Source organism: Moschus berezovskii, chromosome 3 (assembly GCF_049115385.1).
Source record: "Moschus berezovskii isolate FMDL1 chromosome 3, NW_MosBer_1.0, whole genome shotgun sequence".
Taxonomy (NCBI): Eukaryota; Metazoa; Chordata; class Mammalia; order Artiodactyla; family Moschidae; genus Moschus; species Moschus berezovskii.
Genome location: NC_142462.1, coordinates 126,873,183 through 126,896,128, shown reverse-complemented (window position 1 = coordinate 126,896,128; position 22,946 = coordinate 126,873,183). Strand labels below are relative to the sequence as shown.

Here is a 22,946-nt window from a genome sequence, read left to right as displayed (position 1 = left end):
ACAGACGGGAAAACTAAGACTAACCAAAAATTAGCAAACAACAAATCAGATTTAAACTCAGGTCTACCAAACACTAAGTATAATGCTGGTGAGTTTATTTAGGAAGCAACTATAGTAACAATGGGGCTTCCCTGACAGCTCAGCTGGTAAAGAATCAGCCTGTAATGCAGGAGACCCCGGTTCAATTCCTGGGTCGGAAAGATTCTCTGGAGAAGGGATAGGCTACCCACTCCAGTCTTCTTGGGCTTCCCTTGTGGCTCAGCTGGTAAAGAACCTGCCTGCAATTCGGGAGACCTGTGTTCGATCCCTGGGTTGGGAAGATCCCCTGGAGAAGGGAAAGGCTACCAATTCTAGTATTCTAGCCGGAAGAATTCCATGGACTGTAGAGGAGTTGTAAAGAGTCAGACACAATTAAGCGACTTTCACTTCACATTGTAACAAACCCTCTGATACATAAAAATATTAAAGGGTAGCTAGCCATAACTTGGAGAAGGAAATGGCAACCCACTCCAGTGTTCTTGCCTGGAGAATCCCAGGGACGGGGAAGCCTGGTGGGCTTCCGTCTATGGGGTCACACAGAGTCGGACACGACTGAAGTGACTTAGCAGCAGCAGCAGCAGCCATAACTCCCTCAGTCTTTAGGTAGAAAGATCACTAATCCATGGAACCTACAAAATCATGAAGGCAGAATCAACTATTAACCTTTTAACCTACAGGCTGGAATCCTGTGGCCTATAAGGAAGATGCTGTCTTTGAATTATGTTGCCTTTTTTTTTTTTAATCAACTTGATTTTCAACATTGTTAAAATGAAACTATATGTAAATACCAGAGTTACAGCTTCTCTCAAAAAACAAAAAAATACTATCAAAAGATCTAGAAAGTAGACCCACACTTCGCTGTAGCCAAATCAGTGAAGATGAGCAGCACCCAGCCAAACAGGAACAAAATTCCTGTGTCTATAAGAAAAGGGACTGAAGAGGAAGTGGCAGCCAGAGCCTGGCTGCAGAAGCCCCACCAGCAGCCACAAGCCTGCCCAAGGCCCAGACCACCCTGACGTCTGACGTTCTACAGTGTGAGCTGTCCAACTCTTTTTGAGTCTGTGAACTACCAAAGTACCTTTCCTTCCAAAAGATTCTCAATGAACTGCTTCATCATGCTTATGTTTTGTATATCATGCTTATGCTTTGTATATAAATAAAGCATCAAAATTCAATAACAAGAATTTCAGAAAGTGAGAACGAGTAAAACAGGACAAGATAATTTCCCAGATAGGACACACATTTCAGACCAAAGTATCCACCAAATGCAGTACAAGAAACGTAAGACAACCTATGCTAATGAATTCTGTAACAATGAGGAGGAACCGTTAAAACCTTCCAGGAAGAGAAAAAGGTCACACAAATGATAAAGAATCAGAATGTCATCAGACTTCTCAAGAGCAGACCTAGAAGCCAGAAAACAACACAGCAGTTACCACCAAAACTCTAAGAAAAAGGAATCTAAGTCAAAGCTAGACTTGAAGACTGGACCATATCAATCAAGTTTGAAAATAAAGAATTCATTCAGACATGAGTGGGTTGTCAAAAAATTTACCTTCAACACATCCACTCTTAGGAAGCTGAAACCTTTAACTCTGTAATTTGTTATACTGAAAATATAAAGAATAATTTTTCCAGAAAAAAATTATCAAAATTGACCCATGGATTTTAAAAAATTGAATACACCAACAATAAAAAGAAGAAACCGAAAATTAAACAGGCAACAGAACCAAATGGCTTTGCAGACAAGAGTTCTTTCAACATTTAACAAAGAGATTTTTACAATGTCCAGAAAATTTCACAACTGATTCCAGGTAGTTAGCCTGTCTCACAAAAAACAGAAGAGCACCATGTGCACACACAAACACAAAGAAAACTATAAGACAATCTCTCTTATGATCATAGATAGTCCTAAAATGAAAAGCAACCAAACACCAAAAAGAACAAAACCTGAAGAACCAGAAGACTGTGAACCCAAGAATGGGCGGCTGATTCAGCATTGGAAATCTATCGATACATTACAATAAGGTATTAAAGAAGGGGCCTCATGGGACTTCCCTGTGGTCCAGTGGCTAAGACAATTCACTCCCAATGCAGGATTAGATCCTTAGTCAGGAAACTAGATCCCACATGTCACTGCTTGGTCACTATATCATTTCTGACTCTCTTGTAATCCCAGAGATTGTAGCCTGCCAGGCTCCTCTGTCCATGGATTTTCCAGGCAAGAATACTGGAGTGAGTTGCCATTTCCTTCTTCAGGGGATCTTCCCAACCCAGGAATCGAACTTGCATCTCCTGCTTGGCAGGTGGATGGATTCTTTACCATTGGCCACCTGGGATGCTAGATCCCACATGGTGCAACTAGAATCCCACACACCACAATGAGTATCAAAAGCCCATGTGCTGCAACTAAAACCTGATGCAGCCAGATAAATAAATAAAAATCAATAATAAAACAAAGGGACCTCATGCTCACGATGCAGAAAAAGCATTCGAAAAAATCAAAACCCTAATTCAAAATATAAACTTTTTTAGCTAAACAAACAATAGCTATCAGAAACCTACAGCAAACACCATACACACTGGTAAAACATTAAACATTCATTAAACTCCTAACAAGATGGCAAGATAAAGATGCCTATCATCACCCCACTATCAAACATTATATAGAAGGAGTTGACAATGAAACCTTCTAGAACAAAAAGTACAAGAAGAAGAAATGAGACATAAATACTAAAATAGAGGAAACTGCAGATACAACAGTCTGAAAACCTAAAGCATCAAATATTAAAATAAAATTCCAATAAGCCAGTTATATATAACAACCAGAAAAAGAAAAGTTTTCCTATAGTAAATCAGCAAAAAATTCCAGAATACTGTACAATAAAAAAATTATACCATCCACAACAACAAATACAAAATACCTAGGAATAACACTAACAAGAAACACAGAAGAAATACATAAAGAAAATCTTACTAATGTAAGTTCCATTTGTTGTTCAGTTGTTAAGTCTTGTTCTTTGAGACCCCATGGACTGCAGCACACCAGCTTTCCCTGTTCTTCCCCATCTCCCGGAATTGACAGAAACTCCATTGGATCCATGATGCCATCCAACCACCTCATCCTCTGTCACCCGCTTCTCCTGCCCTCAATCTCTCCCAGCATCAGGGTCTTTTCCAATGAGTCAGCTCTTTGCATCAGGTGGCTAAAGTACTGGAGCTTCAGCATCAGTCCTTCCAATGAATATTCAGGGTTGATTTCCTTTAGGATTGACTGGTTGGATCTCCTTGCTGTCCAAGGGACTCTCAAGAGTCTTCTCCAGCACCACAGTTCAAAAGCATCAATTCTTTGGCACTCAGCTTTCTTTATGGTCCAACTCTCACATCCGTACATGACTTCTGAAAAAACCATAGCTTTGACTAGATGAATGGCAGAGATCCCGTCTCCTCTGGAAGTTACCTTAGAAAAACTCTCTTCGTATCTGCAATCTCTTCTATTCCAACATTTATATATCCCAACCTCTCAGATCAAAGCTTAGCATGGAGAAAATACTCAAAAATGTGGTAGATGACTGATGGACAGAAAAAAGCTTGACAATGAGACATTATCATTGCTGGATGAAAAAGTACATATTGTAAAAATATCCATCGTCCCCAAGATGCATTGTGTGTGTGCTAATCGTGTCTGACTCTTGGCAACCCCACCTCCATCCATGGAATTCTCCAGGCAAGAATACTGGAGTGGGGTGTCATTTCCTCCTCCAGAGGATCTTCCTGACCCAGGGATCAAACTCACGTCTTTTGCATTTCCTGCATTGGCAAGTGGATTCTTTAACACCTTGGAAACCCAAATTGCATTAATAAAATCAATGCAACCTCAAAGAATTTCAGCAGAATTCTTTACAGAATGCGACAATTCTGAAGTTTTTTTAAAATGCAGAGCTAATCAAGAAATTTCTGAAAAAATTCTATAATATATGTAGACAAACACACACTATGAAACAGTAATTTTCTAAAATTATGAGAATTTAAATACATCATAAAATGGAAAAGAAAGAATTCAATAAGGAAAGCTATGACAAACCTAGTGTATTAAAAAGCAGAGACATCACTTTGCTGAAATGGTCCATATAGTCAGAACTATGGTTTTTCCAGTAATCATGTACAGATGTGAGAGTTGGACCACAAAGAAGGATGATCACCAAAGAATTGATGCTTTCGAACCATGGTACTAGAGGTGAGTCTTAAGAATCCTTTGGACTGCAAGAACATCAAACCAGTCAATCCTAAAGAAAACCGACCCTGAATATTCACTGAAGGATTGATACTGACGCTATAATACTTTGGCCCCCTTACGTGAACAGCCAGTTCATTGGGAAAGACCTTGGTGCTGGGAAAGACTGAAGGCAGAGGGAGAAGGGGGCGGCAGAGGATGGGGTAGATAGACAGCATCATCGACCCAATGGACATCAATCTGAGCAAACTCCAGGAGACAGTGAAGGTCAGGGGAGCCTGATGTGCTGCAGTCCATGGGATCACAAAGAGTCAGACACGACTTGGTTACTGAACAACAAAAGAAAGAGTGAGAATTTAAATATATCATAAAATAGAAAAGAAATAATTCAATAAATTGTATTAAAACTGTTAGAAGCCCTAAATTCACACCACATCCAAAACAAAATTCCATATGGAATAAAAGCTAAACATAAAAAAGCACAGACATAAAACATTAAAAGCACAGGGGAACTCTTGGCATGGGGACAACGTTAGGAAAAAAAATTTACAAAAACAAGTGACAAGAAAAAAAATCTGAACAAGAAGATACATATATAAATGAATCACTTTGCTAAACCAGAAACTAACACAACTTTGTAAATCAACTAGACATCAATATAAAAAAATTTTGGCGGGGGGAGATTCCCTGGTGACCTAGTAGTTATGATTCTAGCCTTTCACTACCTTGACCTCAGGTTACTGAGGTCAGGTAACTGAGATCATGCAAGCCATGAAGAGGAGCCAAAAAAAAAAAAAAAATTTCAGTGACATTTTCCACAAGGTAAAATTTTAAAGCTTCCATAATCAAAAGTTTAAAAAAACCAAAGGAATTGGCAACCCACTTCAGTATTCTTGGCTGGAAAATCCCATGGCTGGGGGAACCTGGTAGGCTACAGTCCTTGAGGTCGCAAAGAGTTGGAGACAACTGAGCAACTTCACTTTCACTTTTCATAGGGCAAGCACAATTTTTAAAAAGTCTATAATCCTAACATAATACACAAAGAAGTCTTTAAAATGAGAAGTCAACCACTCAATAAAAAAGACAAATTATATAAACAATTCACATAAAAATAAATATAATACATGAAAAGATTATTAATTTCAACAGATCTGGGAAATACAAATTGCAACACTGAGGTTGTTTTCCTGCCTTATATCAAAGATTCTCAGAGCATGGGACGACTGTCCTTTCATACAGTACTGTTAGAAGGATAAAACGGTACCAACGTTTTTAAGGAGAACTTGAAAATAGCTACCAAAATTTTAAATATATGCAGCTTACACCACCATATTTCCACTTCAAGTTATCAATCCTCCAGAAATATTTGCTTCAGCACATTACAATTGTGTCTGTAGATATTTAGTGCAGAATTTTCCACAGTAGTGAAAAAGGACATATTACTGAAATGTGCATCAATATAAAATGGTTAATCAATAAATGGTGGAACTCTCACCGATTGCCAAGACCTACCATTAAGTGAACAAAGCAAACTGGGGAACACTATATGCCTCCATTCATACTATAAAAGGTCACACAGCTGTAAATGTGCAACTTACAAATGCACAGAAAGGGGTACTGCCAGATATTTACCGAACATACACTACATGCCAGGAACCTGGAATACACAGCAGGTAAAACAGGCAGCATTACTGTCCTCAAGGGGCTTACAGGCTACTGGGGAAGAGAGATTAAAAAAAGCAGCAAACAGATAATCAAATACAATCACAAACTCGGACACATTCTAAAGAAATGTTCTAAAGAAACAAAGTTGCCACAGAATAAAGATGAGGGAGGCACATAAGCAAGAGATGGACACACTTGAGACACAAAGAATGCTCAAGGAAGACCTCCAGGGACCCTGAGACCTAGGGGATGAGGAGCTGGCTGACGGGAGTTTGCTGAGGCCGGGGAGAGCCGTGCACAACTCACAAACCTTGGTAGGCAGCCTGGCTTTAGTCTAAGAGCAATGGGAGAACAGATGTGCACGACAAAATGGAAGGAAAAATTCCAAATCATCAAGGATAAAGCCTAATCCTCTAAAATGGCAATTCTCAAAAACTTTCTGGATTCAAATTTATTAGAGAACATCAACCAGCTTCTGTTTATGTCAATTACATTCATTGGTATTTGCCGTTTTCACAAAACATGAGAAACTTGAAAAAATATGCAAGCACACATTCCATTAGCCATCAGCACGATAATGTCTTCACGTGGGATACATGCAGCCTCTGAAAACTCCACTACAGTCAAGTGAAAAATGAAAGATGCCAAGCTACATTAGTATCATTAATGGAAGTAGTTTTGACCCAGGAGTATCCAACATACCTTTTGAAAATGATACAAAACTCCAGCAAGTAACCGATAAGGAAAGTAAAGCAAGTATTTTCAAACTCTTAACTAGAAAGCCTCAGGGGGAAAAAAACCACGTGACAGAAAAAAGGCATGCACCAAATCATATTGCCTGAAGTCACATTTCAGCGCTTGTCTCTTAGGTTTTTCTATTTTGCCACAGGAACGCTTTGATACTTGGGCCAAAATTCCTAGACAGGATCGCTGTAATGAAGTCTAAAATCAGCATTACTGAGGGTATACAGCAGAATGGCCTAACGTTTCAATAACGAGAACCCCGCCCGAATGCGGGTGGTGTTCACCCTTTTCCACCTAAGCGTCCCCTGTATCCGAGTTTCCGAACAATCAGAAAACTCACTTCCAAGTGTTTTGCTCATATTAAAAACAACTCAGTCAACAAAAATGTGATTTCAACCAGAAAGTGATTTTACCTGAAAAAATCAGGTAAGGTGTGACTTAGGTGCTCTGTCAAACTCATCGATGTTTGGAAGACAAAGCAAAAAAGTACCCGAAGGAAACGCATCAGCATCTAAACCGTTTATGCCCCAGTTCCACCCTCTGCAAGATGCTGACGCGCAAGCACGGATGGGTCCGTGCTCACGCAACTAAGGAGTTCAGGGACATCAGAGCGGTCGCGGGGGGTTCTTTTCTCAGCCTGCTTACTCTCCGAGATGCCCCGCAAACACCTTCCCTCAGGTGCGGGCGCCTCGGCCCGGCCCAGCGAGGGGCTGGCGGCCACGCCGAGCCCGCCCGGACGCGCCCAGCGGCGCCGCGACCCTCCGAAGAGCGCCCGGCGGGGGCCCGACGCCGCAGCGCCGCGAGGACAGGGACGCCAGAGGCCGCGCCGCCCGGGGGCGCCGCGCCCCACCCGCCGCCGCGGCCCCTTTACCTCCGGCACCCGCTCCTCCGCCCGCTCCCAGGGCGGCCGCCATGGTGCTCGCTGGGCCCGGCCGTCAGCCTCGCCCCGCCGAGCCAGCTGCGGGGGCCGCCGGGCCAGCCGGGGCCCGGGGCCGCGCGGCGGGGGCCGGGGGTCGGGCGCGGGGCCGGCGCGGCCGGCGTGTGGGGGCCCTCCGGGATGCTCCTCCGCAGGAAGAAAACAACAAACTATCGCAACATGGCGGACGGCTCGGGCCGCCGCCGCGGTGCACGCCGGGATGATGGCAGCCGGGAGGCGCCGGCGCAGGCCCTTCCCACCGGCCGCGGCGGCTCCGGGCCGCCCCCGAGGAAACGGAGGCCGAACGCGGAAGGCAAACCCGCAAACGGCCGCCTCGCTGGGCTTCCAGACGGCCCAGCGTTAAACGCGGGGGCCGGGGCGGTTGCCGGCCGTAGTGCGGCCCCGGGCTCTGTCGTGAGGCGCTTTGCAGCAGTTGGCGCCGAGCTTTACGGCCGGCGGAAGTCCCGCTGGAAATGGGCGAGGGCAGGCCCCGCGCCGCGCTACGCGGCGGCCGCCGGGTGTGTGTGTCCGGGCTGTGAGGCGCGGGCTGCGGGCGGGGTCGCGGCGCGGGGGGCGACGCGGGGCCGGCCGGGCGGGCTGCGGGGCGGCGGCAGGTTCGCTGCGCGGGTCGCGAGCGCTCGCCATCGAGCGGGAAGCGTTGAGGGCCGGAGCTGACGAGTGACAGGGGGGCGCGCTGCGGAGGAGCCCGAGGGCCCCTGGGGAGGAGGCGAGTGGACGACTTCCGACGGGTGGGTGCGGTGAATGTACCCGGGCCTTTGAGCACAGACGTGGGTGCGCGAACAAGGAATGTGAGGAACATCGGGAAAGAAAAGGGCCACCTTAGGTGGGAAGCGAAGGCTGAACATAGGCGCAGAGGTGCCAAGGACTTCATGGGAAGCTTCAGGCAGTACTCGTGGACGCTGTCAGTCGAAAACGACGCTTAATGCTGGAAAAGCCTAGAAAACTCCGCCTTAACTGATGATAGTAAACGTTTTCCCGAAACGGAGTAAATCAGAATTTTGTGCCACCTGAAAGGATGCAACAGGAAGAAACAGCCTCACTTAAGTGGTAATCCAGTCGCAGATACGTAACTGAGTCTAATCTTGAAGAAATAAGGAGAAAAACATTGAGGGAAGTACCACAAAGGGGTTGGTCTTTGGTGTTCCGAAGTGTTGGAGGTCACGAGAGTCAAGAAAAGACTGAGGAATTTTTTCAGGTTGAAGAAAAACTGGCTGAATGCAGTACATGGTTCTGAGCTGGGTCCGCTCATGCTGATGAACGTCATCGGCACGATGTGCGAAAATCAGAGTGAAAATAAGATGGGGGTTACGTAGCAGGATTCACTTCCTTATTCTGATGATTGCGGGACTATGCAGGAAGACTGTCTTTGTGGTTACAGGGTCCAAGTTTGTACTTCTTGCTGCCTCCGTTCAGTTCAGTTGAGTCGCTCAGTCGTGTCCGACTCTGCAACCCCATGAACCGCAGCACGCCAGGCCTCCCTGTCCATCACCAACTCCTGGAGTTCACTCAAACTCACGTCCATCGAGTCGGTGATGCCACCCAGCCATCTCATCCTCTGTCGTCCCCGTCTCCTCCCACCCCCAGACAAGGTGTTGGGGCAAAGACTAACACTTTATTTGGAAAGCCTACAGACCCAAGCTGATGATGGACTAGTGTCCCGAAGAACCATGAGTTAAAATTCAGTCTTCTTTTATATTAAAGGGGAGGAAGGGATTATTACAAACTTATTGGGGCTAGAATCCTTTTTTCTTGCAGATCTCCGCAAAGGTCTGGTCACAGTGTTTCTATAAACCACCCCAACAAGACAAATGTTATTCTCTGTTCTGCCACTTTTTTATCTCTACATAAATGGAATAGTGCTACACTGTTAAAGGTCAGATCCTTGAGAATGGGCTGTCCTGAATATTTCAGGCTATAGGCAACGTTCTTAACTACAGCAAAAACAATAGAATACAAAGATTAAAAGAAACAGATCTGATATGGACTCAGATTTGTTCTTCCTTTTTACAAAAGTACTTGATGGCACATCAAGTCAGGAACTTATTCTCAAATGGTTCATAATAAAAGTGTTTTACTCTATATGAAACTTTTCTAGAAAATTCTAATTGCTTCAAAATAGTATCACACAGCTAACACAACATTGTAAAGCAGTTATACCCCAAGTTAATATTTAATGAGAGAACCAAAGAGTACATTGTTTAATTGTGATGATGGTCTCACAGGTATATACACATATCCAAACATATCAAATTGTATGCATCGAGTTTGTCATTTTTTGTATATCAATTATAACTCAATAAAACTGCAAAAAAAATGCATTGTTGAAGTAAAAATGCAAAAGAAGGTTAAACAGAAAAGAGACTTGAGAAAATTAAAGACAGGAAAAGATTTCCCAGAATATGCCACAAAAAAGTGGGGGGTGGGGATGGAGGAACAACATGAAGAAGAGGTTTGAACATTGGAAGATTGGAATGAGAAAATCAAATTCATGAGAAATTGCATTGCAAAAAGTAGAGAAAAAAGAGAACGGAAAAGAGGCAATGTTTGAAAAGAGACGGAAAATACAAACCCACAAATACAGGAGGCATAACAAATATCAAGCAAGAGAAATAAAGCCACACCTAGACATACGTGGTGAGACTGAGCAGTGTCCACAGAGGAGATCTTAAAACAGCCATAGAGAAACTGCTTCTGGTCATGATGGAGACACAGGGGCAGACTCCCCTCACTCTATAACTTGAAAAGACACATTTGAAAAAATTGCTTTCCGACATTGGGCCACAGGCAGCACAGGCCTGGGGGCCCTGAGAGGAAGGAAAGCTTATAATCGCCCAGCTTTCTGCCTGGAAACACTTTCTGGCCCACGAGGCAGGAGAGGACACTCGAGTAAAACTCAACTGTCTTAAAGACTTGGGGAGACAGACCAGAATTTAGAGGGGCTAACATGGGGCATTGTGGGGGACAGTAGTGCAGATGATGGAGCAATGCTTAGGAGGAACTCCAGGAATCCGCAGAGGAACACCTTGAATGTGCTGCTGCATGGAGAAATCCCACGAAGATCAACAAAGGACCAGACCAACCAGAAAGCTATAAACGGAACCATTCTCGGAGCTCAGGCAGAGCTGGGCAACGTTTAAACTTCAACCACCCAGAGGGGATAACCCTGGCCAACCACCCAGGACATTCAGAAAGATCCAAGAAGGGTCAGTGCATTAGAACTAGGACAAAGGAGCACTGGAATCTCCTAACAAAGCTTTTCAACAACTCTTGAAATGGTTTATGCTAATCAGCACATAATTTAATGGCCCACCACAACAAACTTCCGTTTTCTTTAATGAAAAACCAATCTAGCCCTCAATAAAGTAAAATTCACAGAGGCCAGCATTTAAAGAAAAATTACTAATGAAGAAGCGGGAATATATGACCAATACCAGGAGGAAAATTAATAAACAGAAACATACGTAACAGAGACAACCAAATTACCAGTCCGGGGATTTCTAAGACTTGATATAAATATGTTCAAGGACTTAAGGTAAATGGGACCCTAACAAGGAAGGACAGGGAAGATATGAGGTGGAACTTCTTGAGGTGAAAAATGCAATATTTGAAATTAAATTCTCAGTGGAGAACAACAAAAGCAGATTAGAAATTCCCAGTTTCATCTCAGAGACACAGAGAGCTGGAAAGAACATCACTGCCAAGCTCATGACGAGAAAAAATTACAACCAATGGCAATTTTCTCAATCCATCAGAGAACTGAAGGGTTCCAGAGCAGCCAACGGGAAATGGAGACACAGACATCTACAAGGAAGAGCAGGACCTGGGCCTTTGCTTACCTGGAGCAGACAAGTCAAGATATCTTAGAAGCTGGAACTGAGATTCAGCTGAAAATGTTCAACGACATCTGAAGTCCACATGTGGGCTGACATGAGAGCATGAAGCCCCTCAGAGCTGCAGAGGCAGAAAGACTTGCCCGCCCCCGCAGGCATCTCCATGAGCCCCACCAGGCACTGACCAGAAACATGGGCAGGGTCCTGAGCACAGCCCTTATGTGGGCTGAGAAAGGGAACAGCCACCACCTACACACACACACACTCACCCCTCCACACACACACAGACACACACACACACCTCTCCACACACACCTCTCCACACACACCCCTCCACACACACACCTCTCCACACACCCCTACACACAGCTCTCCACACACACCCCTACACACACACACACACACACCATTCCACACACACACAGACACACACACCTCTCCACACACACACAGACACACACACCTCTCCACACACACACAGACACACACACCTCTCCACACACACACCTCTCCACACACACACCTCTCCACACACCCCTACACACAGCTCTCCACACACACCCCTACACACAGCTCTCCACACACACCCCTACACACACACACACTCACCCCTCCACACACACACAGACACACACACCCACCCCTCCACATACACACCCCTCCACACACACACCCCTACACACAGCTCTACACACAGCTCTACACACACACCCCTACACACACACACACACCCCTACACATACACACCCCTACACATACACACCCCTATACATACACACCCCTCCACACACACACCCCTACACACACACACCCATACACACAGCTCTACACACACACCCCTCCACACACACACCCCTCCACACACACACCCCTCCACACACACACCCCTACACATACACACCCCTCTACACACACACCTCTCCACACACACCCCTACACATACACACCACTACACATACACATCCCTACACACACACCCCTACACATACACACCCCTACACACACACCCGTACACACACACCTCTCCACTCACACCCCCTACACACACACCCCTACACACACACCCACACACACACCCCTACACACACACACCCATACACACAGCTATCCACACACACCCATACACACAGCTCTCCACACACACCCCTACACACACACACCCCTACACACACACACCCCTACACATACACACCCCTACACATACACACCCCCCTACACATACATCCCCCTACACACACACACCCCTACACACACACACACACACCCCTACACATACACACTCCTACACATACACACTCCTACACATACACACCCCTACACACACACCCGTACACACATGCACCTCTCCACTCACACCCCCTACACACACACACCCCCTACACACACACACCCCTACACTCACACCCCTACACACACACCCCTACACACACACACACACACCCCTACACACACACACCTACACACACACACACCCTGCACACACACACCCCTACACACACACCTCTACACACACACCCCTACACATACACACCCCCCTACACATACACCCCCCTACACATACACCCCCCCTACACACACACACCCCTACACACACACACACACACACCCCTCCACACACACACAGACACACACACACACCTCTCCACACACACCCCTCCACACACACACCTCTCCACACACCCCTACACACAGCTCTCCACACACACCCCTACACACACACACACACACACCATTCCACACACACACAGACACACACACCTCTCCACACACACACCTCTCCACACACACACCTCTCCACACACCCCTACACACAGCTCTCCACACACACCCCTACACACAGCTCTCCACACACACCCCTACACACACACACACTCACCCCTCCACACACACACAGACACACACACCCACCCCTCCACATACACACCCCTCCACACACACACCCCTACACACAGCTCTACACACAGCTCTACACACACACCCCTACACACACACACACACCCCTACACATACACACCCCTACACATACACACCCCTATACATACACACCCCTCCACACACACACCCCTACACACACACACCCATACACACAGCTCTCCACACACACCCCTCCACACACACACCCCTCCACACACACACCCCTCCACACACACACCCCTACACATACACACCCCTCTACACACACACCTCTCCACACACACCCCTACACATACACACCACTACACATACACATCCCTACACACACACCCCTACACATACACACCCCTACACACACACCCGTACACACACACCTCTCCACTCACACCCCCTACACACACACCCCTACACACACACCCACACACACACCCCTACACACACACACCCATACACACAGCTATCCACACACACCCATACACACAGCTCTCCACACACACCCCTACACACACACACCCCTACACACACACACCCCTACACACACACACCCCTACACACACACACCCCTACACATACACACCCCCCTACACATACATCCCCCTACACACACACACCCCTACACACACACACTCCTACACATACACACTCCTACACATACACACTCCTACACATACACACCCCTACACACACACCCGTACACACACACACCTCTCCACTCACACCCCCTACACACACACACCCCCTACACACACACACCCCTACACTCACACCCCTACACACACACCCCTACACACACACACACACACCCCTACACACACACCCCTACACACACACACCTACACACACACACACCCTGCACACACACACCCCTACACACACACCTCTACACACACACCCCTACACATACACACCCCCCTACACATACACCCCCCTACACATACACCCCCCTACACACACACACCCCTACACACACACACACACACCCCTACACACACACACACACACCCCTACACATACACACTCCTACACATACACACCCCTACACACACACCCGTACACACACACACCTCTCCACTCACACTGCCTACACACACACACCCCTACACTCACACCCCTACACTCACACCCCTACACTCACACCCCTACACACACACACACCCACACACACACACCTACACACACACACCTACACACACACACCCCTACACACACACACACCTCTACACACACACCCCTACACACACACACACCTCTACACACACACCCCTACACACACACACACACACCCCTACACATACACACTCCTACACATACACACTCCTACACATACACACTCCTACACATACACACCCCTACACACACACCCGTACACACACACACCTCTCCACTCACACCCCCTACACACACACACCCCCTACACACACACACCCCTACACTCACACCCCTACACACACACCCCTACACACACACACACACACCCCTACACACACACACCTACACACACACACACCCTGCACACACACACCCCTACACACACACCTCTACACACACACCCCTACACATACACACCCCCCTACACATACACCCCCCTACACATACACCCCCCTACACACACACACCCCTACACACACACACACACACCCCTACACACACACACACACACCCCTACACATACACACTCCTACACATACACACCCCTACACACACACCCGTACACACACACACCTCTCCACTCACACTGCCTACACACACACACCCCTACACTCACACCCCTACACTCACACCCCTACACACACACACACCCACACACACACACCTACACACACACACCTACACACACACACCCCTACACACACACACACCTCTACACACACACCCCTACACACACACACACCTCTACACACACACCCCTACACACACACACACCTCTACACACACACCCCTACACACATGCACACCCCTACACACGCACACAGCCCTTCTTGTCTTCCCCCGAAAATAAGCCGTAATCTTCAGGGCAGAAAAGCAACAAAAGCATGGCCTTGAGGCAGTAGGGAACCCATTTTCACTTTGGGAAAGGGACAGAGAAAGAAAAAGCCCTAGTTTTGTTTGTTTGTTCAATCGCGCTTCAGAAACCTGCTTAAAACGTCGATCTGGACAGTGCTCGTGGGCGTCACAGCTGGCAGTGGCTGGTCTCCAGGCTTGTTACCATCTTCCGTTGTTGTTTTAACAGAGAATGAGACAAAACTCACAGGGCTCCCCCACTACCCAAGCGGCCCACCCAGGGGACGTTCCAGTCTGGTCCTTCCCCCACGTTGTGGAGAGCTTTGTGCAGTCACTGCACAGTATAAACAATGAAACTGAGATCTGTGTAAAAGCGAGAAGAGAAACAGTGCTCCTGGGAAGGGGAACGTTCACTTTCTAAATTAACTCTTCTAGCCGCTCATGGATAGAACTCATCTTTTCCTGCCGGCCCCTGTTACACCGTAGCTTTCAGTGTGAGTTCAAGCTCCCGTCTTCTTTCTTGCTGGCGTCGCTTAATCTTCGCAAGTCCAGATGGTCTGTGTTCTCTGAGCCCCCATCATCCTTACAGTCACTGCCCCGTTGTGCCAGCTGATGAGTAGTCGCTCGCGTGTGCCCTCCTCACCCACGGGGTTACCTTCCTGAGGGCGAAGGACCCATATTTCTGGCTTATTCGCTTCCTGTTAACATTAGCTGCCCGCCAGCCACCACGAGAGGAGGTGTGCCAGCATTGGGGTGGTGCAGTGGAGGCGCAGTAATGACTGGATGTTGCCCCGCCCCAGGGGTCCCCATCTGGGGCCCCCAGCAGTTCTGGCTGCTTCACACAAGAACCACCCAGTCCCGGAGCGAATCTACAAGACTGAAGTGTTCAAACACGCTCTTGCTCGAGGAAATGAGACATGCGTCTCCCTGTTGCAAAGCTGGCGACTAATTCTAATGTTCTAATATCCTCAGTACTGACTGCACACTGGGAAAAGATATATGGTCACTGTGTATCACAACTAAAAATTAGATTGCTGTTTATCATTTTGACTAGTGACAAATCTCGTGAAGCCACGCCTCCAGGGGAGCCCTGAGTGTTTTGAGCCCTGAGCCTTTTATGGTGTCTAACCTGGCAGCAGGCACACGTCCAGACCTTCGTTTCCTTATTGCCCTAAAGGGCACTCAGAGCTGTACCAGGAGCCCAGCAAAACGTGCCACAGAGTTCCTGTAGCTTCTGAAATGGGAGGAAGGATCAGTGTCCTGCAAAGGGCTTAAACAGGGCGGAAGGCTAGGCCCGCTCCTTCCAGAATAATAGGGGTGGAGAGAGCAGAAGCCACTACCACTGTCTCCCACTCCCTCCGTCTCTCATACTGCCCCCAGGGACGGGCACTTAACCTGGGGTGGGGGTTCATCCTTCCACACCCAAGGTTGAAACAAGGTGGCCTGAGAGATGCCAGTGACTATGTCCTTCTGAGGCATGGGCTCAGATGTGAAGGAAGAAGCAGGAATGACAGAGTCCAGAAATGACTTCTCGCCACTTCAGAGTCAGGCTAACATATTATGCAACGCGAAGGAAGGAATCTTCATCAGCAGAAAATGAAAGGAATGTAGATCGCTGCTTTGCGCGCCATAGATAAACATTTACCAGCTGTACAAAGCCTAAACAGCCCTGTCCTAATGGCGTACCCAAATGTCTGTTCAACTTTTCGGATTCACTTCCCGCCATTTATAAGCCACAACACTAAGTGCTGGGAGGGAAGTGCAGTTTACGCTCCCTCTGGCCAGAAGGAGTTTTAAACAAGGCTGAACAGACCGGGGAGAAATGGATGTGACGCAACAGAAAGCGCTGCCAGTAGCTGGGGGAGGGGGAGACTTCCAGGGAATGGCAGCCTGACTGGATCCAGGGGACAGGTCCTGGTCTATGCTGTCATCGTATCTAAGAGCATACGCTAAGCTATCGTCAATTTTTAAGCTCTCAGTATTGAATCAGGTCCCTAAGCACTTCAAAGATCTTTTTTTTTACAATAATCACTTATATATAGGATATCTTGTTTGAACTGAAAAATCCTTATAGAAAGGTTTTGCTGCTAGAAAGAGTGTTGATATTTAGACCATTATATGACCGATTGTGGAGATGACAAAAGTGCATCCATTGGCAAAGTGTAAGTGAAAGTGTCCGTCGCTCAGTTGTGTCCCACTCTTTGCGACCCCATGGACTGTAGCCCGCCAGGCTCCCCTCTCCATGGAATTCTCCAGGCAGGAATACTGAAGTGGGTTGCCATTCCCTTCTCCAGGGGAACTTCCCAACCCAGGGATCAAATGCAGGTCTTCCTCATTGCAGGCAAATTCTTTACCATCTGAGCCACCAAGGAAGCCCTGCTCCTGCTGCTGCTGCTAAGTCGCTTCAGTCGTGTCCGACTCTGTGCGACCCCATAGATGGCAGCCAACCAGGCTCCGCCGTCCTCGGGATTCTCCAGGCAAGAACACTGGAGTGGGTTGCCATTTCCTTCTCCAATGTGTGAAACTGAAAAGTGAAAGTGAAGTCGCTCAGTCGTGTCCGACTAGTAGCGACCCCATGGACTGCAGCCCACCAGGCTCCTCTGTCCAATGCAATTTTCTAGGAAAGAGTACTGGAGTGGCTTGTCATTGCCTTCTCCGAAGGAAGCCCTAAAAGCCACTAATAAAGCTCTCTCATTGAACTACATTGGAAATTAGAAGAAAAAAAATAATGCTTTGATAAATGTTTCTCTCATAGAATTATATTAATTCAGTAGGTAAATGATTTTTAAAAAAAAAAGAATTGAAAAAAACAATAAAACAAAAGCAGCTAGAGATTGGTAAACTGGAGCTCATTAAAATTTGAAACTGTTTATCTAAAAATGTCACTTAAATGTGAAAAAAACACTAGGAAAATATACTTGCAACGTATATGAGTAACAAAGTTTTAGTACCCAGAATACATACACACTAATCAGTAATAATAATAAAAATCAACAGCCCACTAGAAAAACGGGCAAAGGCTGACCTGGGTTCGATTCCTGGGTTGGGAAGATCCCCTGCAGGAAGGCATAGCAGCCCACTCCAGCATTCTTGCCTGGAGAATTCCATGGACAGAGGAGCCTGGTGGGCTGCAGTCCCTGGCGTCGCAAAGAGTCGGCCACAACTGAGCGGCTGAGCACATAAACACGCAGACGACAGGTGAGAATTCTGAAATAGCCAGTGACAGTGCGAGAAGCTGGGAGCCTCACTCTGTGTGGGAGGTGTACACACTGAAGCAAACTCATACCCACCAGATCAGTTCAGTTCAGTTCAGTCGCTCAGTCGTGTCTGACGCTTTGCGACCCCATGAATCACAGCACACCAGGCCTCCCTGTCCATCACCAACTCCTGGAGTTCACTCAAACTCATGTCCACAGAGTCAGTGATGCCATCCAGCCATCTCATTCTCTGCCGTCCCCTTCTCCTCCCGCCCCCAATCCCTCCCAGCATCAGAGTCTTTTCCAGTGAGTCAACTCAACGCATGAGGTGGCCAAAGTATTGGAGTTTCAGCTTTAGCATCAGTCCTTCCAATGAACACCCAGGATCGATCTCCTTTAGAATGGATTGGTTGGATCTCCTTGCAGTCCAAGGGACTCTCAAGAGTCTTCTCCAGCACCACAGTTCAAAAGCATCAATTCTTTGGCAGTCAGCTTTCTTCACAGTCCAACTCTCACATCCATACATGACCACGGGAAAAACCATTGCCTTGACTAGACGGACCTTGGTTGGCAAAGGAATGTCTCTGCTTTTTAATATGCTATCTAGGTTGGTCATAACTTTCCTTCCAAGGAGTAAGCGTCTTTTAATTTCCTGGCTGCAATCAGCATCCACAGTGATTTTGGATCCCAAAAAAATAAAGTCTGACACTGTTTCCACTGTTTCCCCATCTATTTCCCATGAAGTGATGGGACCAGATGCCATGATCTTTGTTTTCTGAATGTTGAGCTTCAAGCCAACCTTTTCACTCTCCTCTTTCACTTTCCTCAAGAGGCTTTTGAGTTCCTCTTCACTTTCTGCCATAAGGGTGGTGTCATCTGCATAGATCAGTAGAGATCAAACGGTGAACAGCACCAAGTACTAATGGTGCTGAGAGAAGCATAAAGCAGAACAGCCATTCTTTAGGATGCTTTGACAGTATCTAGTAAAGTCATTGATTAGTGAAGAAAAGAATATGCACTTCTGCCCAGCGATACTCCTGCTGGTATACTCCCTAAAGGGGTGTTCACACGTGTGCAGTAAGAACCAGAACGTGCTCACAGCATTGTTGATTATAGCAAACACAAACAGAACTCCCAAACGAATAAAACCCTGAACAAGCACAGGGTCAAATGCACGTTTTTCTTAATATACACGTTTTATTGACGTATGGTTGGCTTATCATGTTACAGGTGCACAGCAAGGTGATTCAGGTATACATATCCACATATATTATTTTTGAAATTATTTTCCATTATACGTGATTACCCGGAGAAGGCAATGGCACCCCACTCCAGTACTCTTGCCTGGAAAATCCTGTGGACGGAGGAGCCTGATAGGCTGCAGTCCATGGGGACGCAAAGAGTCGGACACGACTGAGCGACTTCTCTTTGACTTTTCACTTTCATGCATTGGAGAAGGAAATGGCAACCCACTCCAGTGTTCTTGCCTGGAGAATCCCAGGGACGGGGGAGCCTGGTGGGCTGCTGTCTATAGGGTTGCACAGAGTTGGACATGACTGAAGAGACTTAGCAGCAGCATAGGTGATTCCAAGATATTGACCATAGTTCTCTGTGAAATGCACATTTTTTAAAAAAGAATGTATGAATAGATTGTGATGTACTCACGAAGTGAAAGTGGTTAACCAGAGCTAAACATGCCAAAATGGAAAGACCTCAGATCAGAGAGATGGACAAAAAAAGAATAAAGATTAAAATGTGCATATAGGGAAGACTTTCCCATAAAGACAAGGTATAAAGACATGCGCACACATGGCAAATATTCTGGGCAGGGCACAGGGGAAGGGCTGCACAGTCACAACGGAATTCCATGTGTTTTGTGCTAGGAGTGTTGCAAACTTCAGTCTCTAAAATGTATTGAATATCTGAAAGATCACATCATAATAATCAGGCTTTTGTTCCACTCATATGGTAATATAATCTTCTGAATTTTCTGACTTCTTTCTTCTTGCAATATTTTACTTTCCATTGAGCCATTTTACTTGTAAACATTTGACATTATAAATATCAAAAGCCTCAGATTTACTAGTCTGAAATTTTTAACACTTGAAAATCAGAGTAATGTTCTATTAGAAACTTTTTTGAATTAAATATAGAAACAGAATGAAGTCAGCTGCTGTTTTTTCACCCAACTGCTGATTTTTAAGGTTAATCTGAGATGTAACTAATCAAAAAAGAGAAGTTTTATTGAATCAGAACTGCCTAGGAACATTCTCTAGGTTTGAGTTTTGTCAGATTCTTCCAGCATATTTTTTAAACTAAAGATCTGTTCAGTGTTCTTCCAACTAAGAAGTAACCCCAAAAGAGGGCATTTAGGTTTTTCTCTGGGGAAAAATGATCACAAAATTAAGGTCCAAATATTTTTCCCGCAGCAGAGTGTGCACCTACACACCTGCTGAGCACGTGTTGATGTGACGGCGTGAAAAGGTGCAGCTGCACAGGTGTTCAGCAGGAAGTGCAGTGGAGACGCGTCCTGCTGTGAAGACCCAGCTCACGTGAAGACACACAAATAGAAGACAGCTGAGGAAACGCTGGTGTGCAGAGCTCTGTGGGAACAGGACACTCCAACCCAAACCGGGGCGGCCAGGGAGGCCACGTGGGAACGAAGCTTTGCAGAAATTCCTGAGGATGGTGGGTGAGGGTTTTGGGGGGGTGGTTTTCATGCAGGGACAGATGGGGACAACGTCCTCATTCTTTGCTTCTGTGACCCAATTGTTTTTAGTTTCCTCACTTATTTTTTTTTAATTATTATTATTATTAAACCATTTTAAGACATAGTTTACAATGCTGTGTTAGTTTCAGCTGTATTATACATACATATAGATTCTTTTTCAGGTTCTTGTCCATTATAGGAAATACCCAAGAATACCATTATACGGTATTACAAGATACTGTATATAGTTCCTTGTGCTGGACAGTAGGTGTGGCCCAATATTTTTTTAACACTTAAAAATAATGTATTGAGAGAAGGAACTGAGGTCTTCATGATGGAGGTCTGAGAGCGACCACTCAGCTTCTCGGCTGGGGTTTAGAGCAGCCTTAAGAGGAGGTGGTTGGATGGCATCACCGACTCAGTGGAGCTGAGTTTGAGTGGACTCTGTGAGTTGGTGATGGACAGGGAGGCCTGGCGTGCTGCGGTCCATGTGGTCCCGAAGAGTCGGACAGGACTGAGTGACTGACCTGAACTGAACTGGAGCCTGCTCTTTCCCCCTCCAAGCCCGCACCCTACCCCTCCCCGTCAGGGGCTGCCTTTGCTGGTCTTTGGGATTAGAGATACTGGTCCCATCCCTTCATGGGAAATAGATGGAAAAACAGTGGAGACAGTGTCAGACTTTATTTTTTTGGGCTCCAAAATCACTGCGGATGCTGATTGCAGCCATGAAATTAAAAGACGCTTACTCCTTGGAAGGAAACTTATGACCAACCTAGATAGTATATTAAAAAGCAGAGACATTCCTTTGCCAACCAAGGTCCGTCTAGTCAAGGCTATGGTTTTTCCCGTGGTCATGTATGGATGTGAGAGTTGGACTGTGAAGAAAGCTGATCACTGAAGAATTGATGCTTTTGAACTGTGGTGCTGGAGAAGACTCTTGAGAGTCCCTTGGACTGCAAGGAGATCCAACCAATCCATTTTAATGGAGGTCGATCCTGGGTGTTCACTGGAAGGACTGATGCTAAAGCTGAAGCTGCAATACTTTGGCCACCTCTTGCGACGAGTTGACTCACTGGAAAAGACTCTGATGCTGGGAAAGGTTGGGGGCGGGAGGAGAAGGGGACAGCAGAGAATGAGATGGCTGGATGGCATCACCGACTCTATGGACATGAGTTTGGGTGAACTCCAGGAGTTGGTGATGGACAGGGAGGCCTGGTGTGCTGTGATTCATGGGGTCGCAGAGAGTCGGACACGACTGAGCGACTGAACTGAACTGAACTGAACTGGGATTAGAGAGGGAGTGGCCTGGAGTACATTTCTAGCCGCAGACAGTACTCTTCTTCGGCGGGATTCCTGCAAACATGGTTTTTGCCCGCCTCTGTGTTTTCAGTGGGGGTTTTGGTGTGTGTGTCCCACGTAGGCCGATGCCTCAGGAAACTGCCCAGCTAGTCCACCCCTCGAGGCGTTCTCTAGGTCTCTCCACTAATTCTTCCCTCTGTAGTTGATGGCTGCCTGGAGGGAGCTACTCTGAGACTATGGACATGGACTGTCTGTATTCAAACCTCACCCGTCCATTGATCCTTCTTGGGTGAATCGATTTTGAAGACATTGGGTGCTAAAGGATGCTTTTCTAACTCCACATTCTACATTTATCCCTTGTGATACTGCTCTAAGG

At 46.6% G+C, this 22,946-nt stretch overlaps 1 protein-coding gene across 7 annotated transcripts in view; it reads right to left on the bottom strand.

The window, feature by feature from the left end:
* Positions 1-7,987, bottom strand: part of RBM33 (RNA binding motif protein 33) — a 109,818-nt gene extending 101,831 nt beyond the window's left edge. For all 7 annotated transcript variants that reach the window (XM_055421633.2, XM_055421634.2, XM_055421638.2 and 4 more), the window contains exon 1: positions 7,554-7,987. In XM_055421633.2, the coding sequence (XP_055277608.1) occupies positions 7,554-7,596 (43 nt within the window). In that variant the 5' untranslated portion in view covers positions 7,597-7,987. The remainder of the gene's footprint in view (positions 1-7,553) is intronic.
* Positions 7,988-22,946: the final 14,959 nt, after the last annotated feature.